This window comes from Lepus europaeus, chromosome 4 (genome assembly GCF_033115175.1).
Source record: "Lepus europaeus isolate LE1 chromosome 4, mLepTim1.pri, whole genome shotgun sequence".
Lineage (NCBI taxonomy): Eukaryota > Metazoa > Chordata > Mammalia > Lagomorpha > Leporidae > Lepus > Lepus europaeus.
Window position 1 is genome coordinate 89,080,586 of NC_084830.1, and position 14,577 is coordinate 89,095,162.

The window sequence follows — 14,577 nt, forward strand, 5'->3', positions numbered from 1 at the left end:
AGAAACCATTTGGGTATTAGTGATTTATAGGTACTATAGCCCCAGACAGCCTTAGCTTCCTGGTGACTCAGGTTGGCCTCGATCATTCTCTGTGAGAGCCAGCTTTAGGATGCAAAACAAATACTGTCCAGGGAGTTTTCCTGCTGTTTTACATCTACCAAAGAACCATATAGCTTTCACACTTCAGGGAGGGGTGTGAATTAGTGGAATGCAATGTAATTGTCCTAATTGAAATTTGGCCAAAAGAGGTCTAAGGAACTAGAAGAGGCAACCAGTCATATGCAAAATAAAGCAGCCCAGTGTTCTCTGACACTAAGAAATAAGGGAGAAAGAGATTAAAATGGGCATGAGCAGACCTTCAAAATATGGCCTATGAAGATGCCAAGAAAGTGATTTCATACCCATACAATTCAGCTGAGCAACATCCAAAAGTATATGCAAGTATATGAAGGAGTCATTTTCATTTCCAGAAAAGCCTCCAGATGGCTTATAATCTGGTTATAATTTGAATTGAAATTGATGGTTTATGAGGCCAGTTTCAAACCAATGGTCTAAAACAAACTGTCTTTAAAGAAAGCAATTTTCTTTTATAACTTTTTTTGCTTGTATAAGATATAGAAGCAAAAATGTTTCCTTTGAATATTACAACAGGAATTAAGATAACTAACTTATGGGGATTCTAGTAGCCTAGTGATTTCTTTTATACAGGTCGCACACACACATAAAATCACACTCCTTTTTTATTACAGAAATGCCTTTGAAAGGTTCACAGAACAATACTACTGCCAATTTTGCTTACCTGAAACTCATCCTCCTGTCTTGGAAGGAAGAGCTGCTCTGGGCTGTCCTTGCTAAGACTTATTGGTCCAGTGACTCCTTCATCTCCATACACCCAGAGAGTTACATTGGCTTGAGTCCCTATATTTCCCGTCAGCACTAACACCTTCCATTCATCTTCTGACAGAGGATGCTCACTGCTTTGGGAATGTCTGATTTCTTCTATGGGAAGAAAGAGGCATTAGTGGCCAACCAGATACAACATCAGGCTGACAGGTCCTTTGTCTCATCAGAGCCCAAGGACATCAAAACTGGGTGGAGGTGAGCTGGGATGAAGTTGCAGGCACTGAACTGCGAGGACTCCCAGGAGTTGATTTGTGTTGTCTCCTCACAGCGAGGTTCTGGTCAGCTTAAACTCAAGTACTGAAGTAAAGTGAATTACAACAATAAATATCTGAAGTACACAGTAATCTTTCACATGTCCTCAATGCTACAAAAGAGGAATTTGTAGTTCTGTGATGATAGGTCTTCCAGAAACCACCCTGCCTTGCCTTACAGTTTTAAATAGAACTACTAGGATATAGTATGTAATAAAAAGTTGGAATTAAGAAAGGTTTTCAGATAAGTTATAAAAATGCAAACTGAGAACAGAGAATTTGTTTTCTAAGGTATTTCTGAAAAAACAAAACAAAACCCTAGTGGAAAAGGCAATGGAAAGGATTTGGAAATAAGAATTGAATGTTGGGCCTAGGTCCAAGTGGTTCCAAGGTGCTGAGTGGTTGTCCTTGAGAGCAGAGAATAGGCAGTGCTAATGTTTCACACAGAGACTCCAAGCATTCAGCAGCCAGTAACCAGTGCCCATACAGCCATTGCTGTTTGTAGGGAAAGCACTGGAGTGGTTGTCGTTCCCATACTCCCTTTAGCCTGTCACCTACTCTGAAGAGGTCCTGAGACATGCAGGGCTGACAGCATCTTCTGAACTACTCTGTATTAGCTGTCTGGAATTGCCCCAACAGCTGAATCTGAATTCTTAATTGATATTTCTATGTAGAAACATTACACACTTAAGGCAATGAGGTGAATTTCCTCATGTCAACTGGTTATAACATAGCCAGAACTCTTCTCTTTCCTCTTATTCTGTGGCTTGAAACAGGCAGCTCTAGGCAACACCTATGATATCACTGAAACAGCCATCAACAGTCATGACAACAAACTCAGCAAATAACTGGTTATTTCCTGCTAAGGTATAATGAGCCAATTTCAAAATAATAATCATAAGTTGAAACAAATGCTGTGAAAGAACTAACATTCATTTCTATTTTTTGAAGATTTATGTTATTTATTTGAAAGAATGAGAGAGAGAGAGAGAGAGAGAGAGAGAGAATGTTCCATCCACTCATTCAGTTCCCAAATGGCCACAAGGGCCAAGGCTGGGCCAGATGGAAGGCAGGAATCAGGAGCTCCTTCTGGGACTCCCATGTGGGTGCAGGGGCCAAGCATGTGTGCCATCTTCAGCTGCTTTCCCAGGCTCATTAGCAGGGAGCTGAACTGAAACGGAGCTGCTGAACTCTGACCAGTGGATATATGGATGCTAGCGTCGCTAGCAGTGGCTTCCCCATTACACCTCAACATTGGCCCCTGATGTTCATTTTTAAAAGTTACTTTCTCTTTACTGTCCTGAGTAATCGCTCCCTTTATAATAGTAGGTGTCTTCCCTTCAATAATAATAATCATAATTTAATAAGCTCTTACTATATGCTGGGCTCTTTCTGAATGTGTCATATGCATTTCCCATTCAATTTTCAATACAAACCCACAGTATTAATCACTTTAAGATAAGGTAAAGAGGAAAGATGTTAAATAATACAATCAAGTCACATAATTTTAATTATGGAGGGGCCGGCGCTGTGGCACAGTGGGTTAAAGCCCTGGCCTGAAGCGCCAGCATCCCATATGGGTGCCGGTTCTAGTCCTGGCTGCTCATCTTCCAATCCAGCTCTCTGCTATGGCCTGGGAAAGCAGTAGAAGATGGCCCAAGTCCTTGGGCCCCTGCACCTGTGTGGGAGACCTGGAAGAAGCTCCTGGCTTCGGATTGGCTCAGCTCCAGTCATTGCAGCCATCTAGGGAGTGAACCAGCAGATGGAAGACCTCTCTCTCTGTTTCTACCTCTCTCTGTAACTCTGTCTTTCAAATAAATAAAATAAATCTTTAAAAAAATTAACTATGGAGTGTGTAGCTATAAAAGCCCTGTTTTAAACAAGCTTGTTGAGTGTTATATGTTTGCCTATATGCAATTCACCAGGACACAACAGCAGCAGCATTGCTAGCATTTAAGATTTCATTCTTACCTAAGCTCTGTTCTAAATACACAACATTCATTGTCATGTCACTCTTATTCAGTCCTCACACTATTACCACAAGGTATTGTCCCCTATTAAGCATGTAGACAAACTGAGACTCAGAAGTTAAGTGAGTTTCTCAAAATTACATAGGCAGAAACAAGTACGCTTCAAACCCAGGTATAGCAAGTATGAACTGCAGGTCGTTCAGGGTGATTTAAAGGCAAAATTGATCCAATAAAACTTCAGAACACTCTAATTTTTAGAACTCAAGCATTACTTGTGAACCTCTGACTACCCGTCTACCATTCTTACTCAAGTACTCTTGGGATTTGCACAGGTTCCAGAGAACAGAGAATGTTATAAGCAGTTCTTTCTTGATCACAATTCTACAACACATCCAGGAGTGCAAGAGCACAATTAGGGATCTAGGTCCAACAGGTACTTCTTTTGGATGCTAAACATTTATTTAATACCTTATGATTATCTTAGTCATTTGAAAGGATCAGTTACAATTGATTCAAGAGAAATTTACTTACTTTTTAATATTTGTTGGTCACATCATTAGGGGCATCGCTCTCATAAAAATAGCACTGATTTAAAGTTTGAAAGATAGATAATGAGAATCTTATCTTCTAGTGGCTAAGACAGGCATATAAATATTTGTATTCAAATATGTAGATAAATTCACTAATGGAAGACAAAAACAGTGCTACAAAGTCCAGAAATAATAAGACAACAGGGGGTAATTAACTATGCAGGGATGGGCAGGAAAGACTTCATAGGTGAACTGAGTGCCAGATGTAGAAAATGACCCAAATTTTACAGAAAAACAGGAAGGGCATTCTCGACAGAGGGAACAGTATGAGTCATATGAATGTGACATGAAGCAGGAGGCATGCTGGAGGAACTACAGATGATAATATAATGTTGAACATAACATGACATAGTATGTTTGAAGAAGGTAGGAAAATGAGATCATAAAAGGCACGGGGCAATTTGGGAGTTGGCACATCCTTGTGTAGGCAACAAAGATCCAGTCATGATTTTAAAATATGGTGGTAATATGACATAAGTATTAGAAAGATCAGCCTGGCCAGTACCGTGACTCAGTAGGCTAATCCTCTGCCTGCGGCGCCGGCACCCTGGGTTCTAGTCCCAGTTGGGGCACCGGATTCTGTCTCAGTTGCTCCTCTTCCAGTCCAGCTCTCTGCTGTGGTCCAGGAAGGCAGTGGAGGATGGCCCAAGTCCTTGGGCCCTGCACCCGTATGGGAGACCAGAAGGAAGCACCTGGCTTTGGATTGGCACAGAGTGCAGGCCGTAGCGGACATTTAGGGGGTGAACCAATGGAAGGAAGACCTTTCTCTCTGTCTCTCTGTCTCTCTCTCTCTCTAACTCTGCCTGTCAAAAAAAAAAAAAAAAGAAAGAAAAGAAAAAGAAAAAGAAAAAGAAAGATCAGCCTGAAACAGAGTGAGTTGAAGCAAGAAGAGACTTTGATGGGAAGGTCAATCAACAAGCAATAAACATTGAACATAGAACACACACACACAAATAGTAGAATTGGGTCAGAGATCCAGTTATATGGTTTTAATTTTTGTGATGTTCATGTACAAGTGCACACATATTTATGTGTGTTTGTATTTAACTTTTATGCCTAACTTAATATACAAATGACTTGATGGCCTCCAAGGCCCCTTCTTGGTATAACATTTTCTTACATCATTTACACAAATGTAATACATAGTCAGGGTGCACTCATATCACAAATATTGATGTTTTACTATGGTATAATCTGTAATATAGAATGATATATTAAAGTCTGTGCTACTATCAACTAAATATAAATACCATCTAATACTATGATCTTTTGGAAGTGAATCAAAGTCCATTAGTCTCAGACTATAAATTTCTACATCTGAAAACCATAAAAGCAGTTGCTTTTGTAAACTAAAGTTTAAAATAGTCTAAGCTAGGAGAATATATGGTGTAGATGCTGGATTAATCAACAGATTGCCTCAGGGTCTCTCTGAATTGAATCTATAGTACCTAAAGCATTCTCAGATGACTCAAAAATGTCCTGCACAGAGGTGACAAAACAATTTAGTTAAGCATCAATCAGGGTGACTCAGATAAAAAGGAAAGGCAAAGTTACCTTTTCGTCATTGGTCAACTGAAGCTCTGCAGGAGAACAATAATGCATAATTTGTCACCACTCATCCAGTCTTACAAAAGATGCTTAATATATACATACATAAAGATATGTATATATATGTAAGATGTATATACATATCTTTATTTTTATATATAATATATATTTTTATATGTATAATATATCTTATATATATTTATATATGTATATATTTTGTAAGATGTATATACATATCCCTATGTATATACATATCTTTATATACATATATGTATATATACATACGTAAAGATACTTATATATACATACACACACACACACACACATATCCCTCCCTCTCTCTCTGTAACTGTGCCTTTCAAATAAATAAAATAATTTTTTAAAAAAAGAAATCTGAAAATAGATCTACCATATGACCAGCCAGCTCACTCTTAGGAATTTACCCAAATGAATGTGAGTTATCTGTAACCCCATGTCTATTGCATCTCAATTCACAATATCTAAAATATGCAATCAACCCAGATGTCCACCAACTGATGACTGGATAAAGAAATTATGGTGTATGTATACACTCAGCTATAAAAAGGATGGAATTCTGTCTTTTGCAACAAAATGAATGCAACTAGAAATCATTATACTTAGTGAAATAACTCACTCCCAAAAAGACAAAAATCATGTTTTCCCTGATCTGTAATAAGTAATAGAGTACAAAAATGTAATGTATATGAGCAAAACTGATACTTTGAGATTTGATTATTTATTGTTTATGGCTCACTGTTGAGGAACAATGTGTTTTTCTTCTTAATTTTTGATGAATTCTCTACTTAGTGGAAGGTTAATCTTATGATTATAAAATAAATGGAAAGTATGTCATTATAAAAAATAAAAAAAAGAAAAGAAGGAAGTGAGAGAGCAGGAGTGTGGGAGGGAGGGTAAAATGGGAGGTATCACTCTGCTCTTAAATCTGTATATATGAAATACATAAAATTTGTTCACCATATATAAATAAAATTTTTAAAAAGGTCATAATCCATCCATAATTTTTTCACAGTCCACATTTTCTGTGAACTTTTTAAATACCCCTGGTACAAGCAAAAGATGAAAATTTACTAGGGAAAAAATAAGGGTTCTTCATAGAAATTCATGAGTCAAAATAATTTATAAGTAGGTTTTCTAATGAACATAGAAAAGTACTTTCAAGTGATTCAGATTATTTGAAATAAACGGTTTATGTCTATATTCTTCATTTGAACTTCTGCATTGCCTTTGTAATGCCAAAGCTCCCTTCAAATTCTTTCTATGATAAATGAAAATTTATACCATCTTCACATTGTTATTTACCACAATGGTAGCAGAAACTAGTAAAGGTATACTTTATAGTCCGGATGCTATCTTTCTTTATATTAGAAAGGTCACTAAGGTAACAACAGAAAGTATGTTTCATATACTCCATTATCTAGTAATTCCATGGACAGGAATTATTCTAAAGAAATAATATAAAATATAGATGAATGTTCATACCAAGCTATAGGAAGGAATTAGGTAAACATGTTATGGTACATCAATACATGAATTATATATAGCTAATCAATTATTTCATAAAAGAAAACATCTTTTGAAAATGCATATATTGCTTAGTACCTTCTACTAACAGAAAACCAAATAATAAAACTGTATACCCAACATAATTGTGTGTGTGTGTATTCTAACAACACAAATATGAATAAATTTTATCAAGATCTTTGGGGGTAATGAGATGATATAATTTTAATATCTTCCTTTATGTCTTAAATGTTCTACATTTTTTCAGATAAAACTCAATCTGGTAACTGTGATTTCCAAGGAAGCCTTCAACTTGATAATAGATTTCTCTTTTTTGCCCAGGTCTCTTTGTTTTTTAAAGTGTTTGCACCAATATATGTTTTGTGAAAGAATATCCATAGCTAAGATTTTGGTACAATTAGGTCTTGCCCAGCGACAGCACTGATCACACCAGCCCAGACAAAAAAAGGACTGGTGTGACTGTCTCATGGCTCTTTAATTGCCAGTGTGTAGGACAGATGCCTGGAGGTGAGACATCAATCATGTTCTTCTTCCTGGTACTCTATTTTCTTGTTTGTTTGTTTGTTTTTTAAATAAGAGGTTATAGTGAAGATGTCCTGGACAGTTTCAGTTCAGAGCATCAAATCATAGGTGTTTTCATCCTTTGTATTTGGTATGAACATGCTTAGGTACAATATTTCCTACTGCTCTTAGATGACTTTAAAAGTAGGAGATAAGTTGTCTAAAGGGGTTGGCACTGTGGCACAGCAAGTTAAAGTCCTGGCCTGTGGCTGCTCCACTTTCAATCCAGCTCCCTGATAGTGTGCTGGGAAAGCAGTGAAAAATGGCCCAAGAACTTGGGCCCCTGAACCCAGGAGACAGGAAGAAGCTCCTGGTTCCTAACTCTTGGCTTCGGCTTGGCCATTGCAGCCATTTGAGAGTGAACCAGCAGATGGAAGACCTTTCTCTCTCTCTCTGTCCCTACCTCTCTCTGTAACTTTTTCAAATAAGTAGAATAAATGTTTTTTAAAAAGCCAGAAAAAACTATATTAATAAAATTAATTAATTTTATAAATAATTTAACTAACATATTTTTCAACTAATAAGTATTTTCTTATGAATGCCTGATATAACTGAAATCCATCTAGCATGCCAGCTAAACTGCAAAACCAAGAGGAAGATATTTTTTGCATGAAACAACTTCTAGCTGTTGGTTAGAGGTAGGTAAATGGCAACTACAAGAAGTCATGCTCTATTCATTCAGTAATGAATGAGGGCCTTCTTGTAATACTCATAAAACATGAAGACATTTTTCCTAAAATCATGGATGCTTTAAATATCATTCCCACTGCAATCAAAGGCAACAAAATTTAAACAAATAATGGGTTTTTATTTGTAAGTGGCATGGGCATTAGAGGAGCTTCATCACTTGAGATTTCCAGGATTTCATGCCGAAGTTCAAAGTCTGTGGTATGTCAAGGTTTTAAGTAGCTCTTGAAAAAATTCAGCTCAACCTCTCATTCTTTGGTCCACCCTCCATTTCTACTGTATTGCCATGAACTACAACAAAGAATGTATAACCCAACAAAGAACATAACACATTTTTCAGAATGAATTAGTGATTTTAATTTTATTTTATGTCTAGCACACTCTGGATCTTTTCTTCATCTCAATTATTAGTTTTTAGCCTTAAATTTTTGTGTATTTCTCTAATGCTTATTTGACTCATTCAGCTGTAAACTTCAAGAGGGTGGAGACCAAATCTGTTTTGCTCATCATTGTAATTTTTATTTCTAATATTTAGTAGGTACAGGCATATTTGATGATTGATTTAATATAAAAGTGATTTATTTAGCATGAGGCCTCATATTTTATTGTAACAACTTACTTATTACAATTGCCTTATTGAAACATTTTCACTTTCCAATCCTTACAAATTTAACAATGGGAAACAGGCATTTGTTCTATTGGGTAAAATGCCTGCATGTCACATTAGAGTACATGGGTTTGATTCTCAACTCCAGCTTCTGACTCCTAATTCCTGCCAGTGTCATTCTTGGAAGACAGCAGATGATGACTCAAGTAATCGAGTTCCTGCCACCAATACTGGATTTTGTTGCAAGTTCCTGGCTTTGACCATGCTCCAGCCCAAGCTGGTACAGCCATTTGTGGAGTGAACCAGCAAGAGGAAGCTCACTCTCTCTCCCTATCTGTCTCTCTTTCTCTCTTGCTCTCTCTATCTGCCTCATAAACAATCAAACCCACACTCAATTTTTGAAAAAAAAAATTAACAATTGCAACATTTTAAAATTGTTTTGTCAGAACAAATTTTTGTAAGACATACTGAAGCTTTCTCTAAGGCATTTTGCCACTCATTAAATACTAGAGATTTCAGCAAGCAAGCTATTCTCAATGAAGTCAAATTTTACTTGACTGTCCCTGATGTAGGTGCCACTAGTATCTCTGAATTCTTCTGTGAGAGGTTTTAACTAAGTACATATTTCTTATAGTGTGACTCTTCACACTGCTCCATGGGTCCATGACACGATATGGATATGGAGAACTAGAAATAGCTCAATGCAATAAAAATCAAAAGTCTAATTGCTCTTCCCTATAGTTGATGTGATACCATCATGTATTAAATGTTACTATCTCAAAGGAAAGATAGTACACTCAATAATTTTCAAGACCACAATTTAAAGGTAACATTATTATTCATCTGTCTCCTAACATGGGTCTAAAACATAATCAGAGAGAGTGGCCCTCTATTTTATTTTACCCAAAGAACTAGATTCTGATGCACAGAATTTGTCATCTATCTATATTGTACTTCTCACTCAGAGGATGGTAATACATTTAGCAGTCAGAAAGTCAGACTGAGGCAGAAACAGAAATTCAAATCTCTGGGACTAGAGTGCTTTATTCATATCTCAGTTTCTATATCAGAGATATGGTAATTATTTTGCTATTGCTTAGACTTTAGTAAGAACCTACTTGTTTCTCATAAAATATATGAATAAAAATTTTGTGACAGTTCAATATAATATAAAAACTTAATACTATCTTCTTCAGAAATGAATGTTCTGTAGTGAACATTTTTAAAAGACTTTTTTAAATTTTTTTTTATTTTTTTGACAGGTAGAGTGGACAGTGAGAGAGAGACAGAGAGAAAGGTCTTCCTTTTTCGGTTGGTTCACCCCCAAATGGCCGCTGCGGCCGGCGAGCTGTGGCCAGTGCACCATGCTGATCTGAAGCCAGGAGCCAGGTGCTTCTCCTGGTCTCCCATGCGGGTGCAGGGCCCAAACACTTGGGCCATCCTCCACTGCCTTCCTGGGCCACAGCAGGGAGCTGGACTGGAAGAGGAGCTACCAGGACAGAATCCAGCGCCCCGACCGGAACTAGAACCCAGTGTGCCGGCGCCGCAAGGTGGAGGCTTAGCCTAGTGAGCCACGGTGCCGGCCAAGATTTGTTTTATTTTATTTATTTGAAAGACAGAGTTACAGAGAGAGGTAGAGCCAGAGAGAGAGAGGTCTTCCATCTACTGGTTCACTCCCCAAATGACCACAATGGCCAGAGCTGAGCTGATCCGAAGCCAGAAGCCAGGAGCTTCTTCCAGGTCTCCCAAGCAGGTATAAGTGCCTAAGCATTAGCACCATCTTCCACTGCTTTCCCAGGCCATAGCAGAGAGCTGGATTGGAAGTGGAGCAGCCGGGACTAGAACCGGTTCCCATACAGGATGCTGGTCCTGCAGGCTGCGGCTTTAACCCACTGTGCCACAGCACTGGCCCCTATAGTGAATATTAATTTAGACAAATGCAAAGATGGATGTTTGATATAGCATGCCGCTTGGGAATCCCACATCCCATATATGAGTGCCTGGGTTCAAGTCCTGGCTACACTTCCAAATCCACCTTCCTGTTAATGTACACCTTGAGAAGCAGAAACTGGTTGTTCAAATATTTGGGTCCCTGTCACCCACATGGGAGACTCAGATTGGGTTCTACCTTCCAGCTTTGGCCTGCCCAACCCTGGCTACTGCAGCAATTTGAGGAGTAAACCAGTAAATGAAGATCTCTGTCTGACTCTTTCAAATAAGATAAAAATAAAGATGAAAAAAAATTGAAAGACACACATTTATACATTTTAAAATAGATGTATTACTGAAACATAAAACTAAAGCACAAAAAAGTAAGATAATACTTGAAAAGCAGTTTACATGGTATAACACATTATAATAATATAATACATATTATAAAAGTAATGATATTCTTCTTGAAATAAGCAGCACAGGTAAGGAGGGAGTAGAGGAGGAGGAGGAAGAAGATACTGCTTACTTGTAGTTGAAGAAGGTAAGAGAGTTCTATCTTCAGGTGCTGGTGGTGTTTCTTTCTGTTTTATCAGCTCACAGGTATTTTCTTCCCCTTGGCTGGGTGTCACAGACATTCCCGCTGGATTTTCTCTGCCAACTGAAATTAAGATTTTAAAAGATGGTATCCTTTCAAAAATCACCTGTTTCTTCTCAGAATGCTCACCATATGTTCAGCTATGCAAGTTTAAGTTTTCGTATTGTTTCCACTTCAGTGCCTAGTCAAATCTTTTCACCCCTCATTGCAGTTACCAGAAAATGACTTTTTATTCTTACCAATAGGCTATGCATGAATGATATTGCTATAAAACCTATTCACTATTTTGTAAATGCAAGCAATAGTTTTATACTCTAGTATGAATCAAATGACATGCTCAGAATATTTTTCTTACACTTTATAAATAGGAACCCCGTAGATAATCTAATACTTTCCCTTCCTCAAATGGGGAAACCGACTAACATACCATTCAAACAGAACCTTACTGAAATATGAGAATCAACAAAACACACACATACTTATAAGTGAAGAAAAATAGTAGCTACTTTCCTGCCTTTTATTTAGAAGCAAGTTGTTTTGGAGTCTTCTTCAGAAGCAGATATCTCCAACTTGCTTGAATAATGACTTCCATTTTGCAGTATTTGCTCATGAGTGCTATTTATATTTCAGATTTCAAAGTTTAAGATGTTTGTGTCCTTTATTTAGGATCAGGTTTAGGATGACTATTTTTTAATATTTATTTATTTATTTGAAAGAGTTACACAGAGAAAGAGAGAGAGAGGGAGAGGGAGAGGGAGAGAGAGAGACAGCCTTCCATCCACTGGTTCACTCCCCAACTGGCCGCAACAGCCGGAGCTGTGCCAATCCGAAGCCAGGAGCCAGGAGCTTCTTACTGGTCTCCCACACAAGTGCAGGGGCCCAAGGACTTGGGCCATCTTCTACTGCTTTCCCAGGCCATAGGAGAGAGCTGTATTAGAAGAAGAGCTGCCAGGACTTGAACTGACACCTATAAGGGATGCTGGCACTGCAGGCAGTAGCTTTACCTGCTATGCCACAGCGCCAGCCCTGAAAATTTTTTTTTTAAATGATAGTAATTCGCACCATGAGGTTTGAGGGACCTAATAAGTAACAAAAGTCATATATGAGGGGTATTCAAAAAGTTCACGGAAAGTGCATGAAAAAAATTATGCATGGATTTAAAAATCTTGTGCACCAAGATAAAAATCTTTTAATATCATTTTTTACAATTTTTGAAATTGTCTACTATTTTGAAATTGTCTACTACTATGAAGTCCCTACATAGATATCTGAATCTACATAATTATACATGATAGCACCTACTTCTTAATATCATAATTGATATTAATAATTTAGATATCTCATAAGGAAGACAATCTGATGGTATGGTTAACAGGAACTAATGCAGCTTAATCACATGGAATGATGACACAGACAGTACAACACAGTATCTGAAGACCTGCCCATGATCACATTATTTATTCTTCATGTATCCTTTAATTTCAAACAATAATAAGCTATTAAATACCAAACTCCATTTTAAAAAAAGAGTTTTCCATATGGGTTATTTACAATGTAATGCTTTGACATTGGAGATTGGTAATCATAACAAAATTTTAAAATATTAAAAGAAAGATCAGAAATAACTAGAAATACACTCATTCAGAGTAAATGAACACTTGGAAAGAAAAAATAAAAATGGATTCTAAATAATTAAGGTCCCATTTATTCACGGAATAATGCAAAAGTCCAGGATTTGTAAAGAGAAGAGAAACTATTGTCCAGTCACTTGCATAGCATTAGGATTAAATCAATGCCTAAGACATGGCTTTTGCCATGGGTGGGATTACAACCCAAAGGGAAAACACACAAATGCTAACTTCTGAACACTCTGATGAGTGCTGTAACAGACAAAGGCACAAAGTGCACAAGGAGCAGAGAGGAGGAAGCAATCGATGTACCAGCCCATAAAGTAGAATCAAGTACAGGAAGGGCTGCACAACAGGGTCAGCCAAAGTAGAACTGTGAAATGAGTGAGCATCCCTCAGCTCCCCACCCTCCTTACTCTGGCTTCTCCACATTCAACATCAGCCTTTCACAAAGGAAACAACACAGCCAGAAACTAAAACACAGAAACCGTTTGCTGGAAATGTCATTCAGAATGTTTCAATCCCTCTGCCCAGTGTTGGACTCATTGTTACGTTTTAGTCAGGTGGGTCACAGAAGGAGGTCCAAAATCCAAATATCAAAGTGGGCCTCCAATAATACTCTGAGTTGGGACAATTCTCATCCGTGTTCTCTTGTAGTCTGACTTTCACAATTTAAGAAGAAATGTGAAAATTTATCAACAACAACGCAAAATAAAAACTATGATGAAATGCAACTTTATTGTCCTCTCCCTACCACTACCTCTTTCCCTATCCAAGTCTATTTATTGTGCAGAGTATTTCATAACTTCAATGATACTTTCCAGGTAACTACAAGGAAACGTTTATCCTACTAAAACAAGCTTTGGAGTTGGACTTCTATGTTTATAATGAAACAAAAGTAATTCAAAACTCGCAGCAAGACGCTCATGTTTAGCCTATCAGTCGATGCCCAAGTACCTGAGTTCAATTCCTGGCTTGAACCCCTGACTCCAGCATCATTCTAATGTGTAATCTGGAAGGCAGCAAGTTATGGCTCAAGTAGTAGAGTTCCTATCACCCATGTGGGAGACCTGGATTACGTTCTCAGTTTCCTGGTTTTACTTCTGGCCAAATCCAGCCACACCTATTACAGGCATTTGAGGAGTAAACCAGTAGATGGGAGCTCTGTCCACCTTTGTCTCTGCCTCTCTCTCTCTCACACTACCTCTCAAATTAAGCAAACAAACAAAACCCTACAGTTTCAAAAGGATCAGAATGGGAGGGAGAGGAGGAAGTTAATGGAACATGTTCAATCTATCATATATAGTGATTCTAAAATGATAAAATGATTAGTGTGATTAATATGAACTTTAAAAATGTAACTCTCTCCACAAAACACTATAAGATAGTTTTTAACACTTTCTGAGTCATTGATCCTTTTGAAAATCTAAAGAAGGTCATGTAAGTCTTCCCACTTCAAATGCACACTCATGCATATTTGCACACAATGTACTTCCTCAAAATATGTTTACTTGCAATTTCCAAAGGTTCACAGACTCAGGCAAAAAGTTCTTACTCTAATACAGTATCATTATTTTCATTTACAGATGACAAAATAGAGATTGAGATGTTAATTAATTTAATTAGGGGTCTATTGCTAGCTATGGAAATAATACACAACATTTCTATGCCATTCATTTCTTTAACAAGGACACCTTGCACAACTACTCTGAGCCAGGCACTGTGCTTTCTTTTTTTCCTTC

General features: G+C 37.5%; 1 protein-coding gene across 1 annotated transcript in view; it reads right to left on the reverse strand.

Moving 5' to 3' along the window:
• RP1 (RP1 axonemal microtubule associated) overlaps window positions 1–14,577 on the reverse strand; it is a 293,476-nt gene that overhangs the window by 116,882 nt on the left and 162,017 nt on the right. Inside the window, exons 16-17 of the mRNA XM_062189888.1 lie at window positions 11,139–11,270; window positions 800–999 (exon numbers count right to left, since the gene is read on the reverse strand). Of these exons, the coding sequence (XP_062045872.1) occupies window positions 800–999; window positions 11,139–11,270 (332 nt within the window). The remainder of the gene's footprint in view (window positions 1–799; window positions 1,000–11,138; window positions 11,271–14,577) is intronic.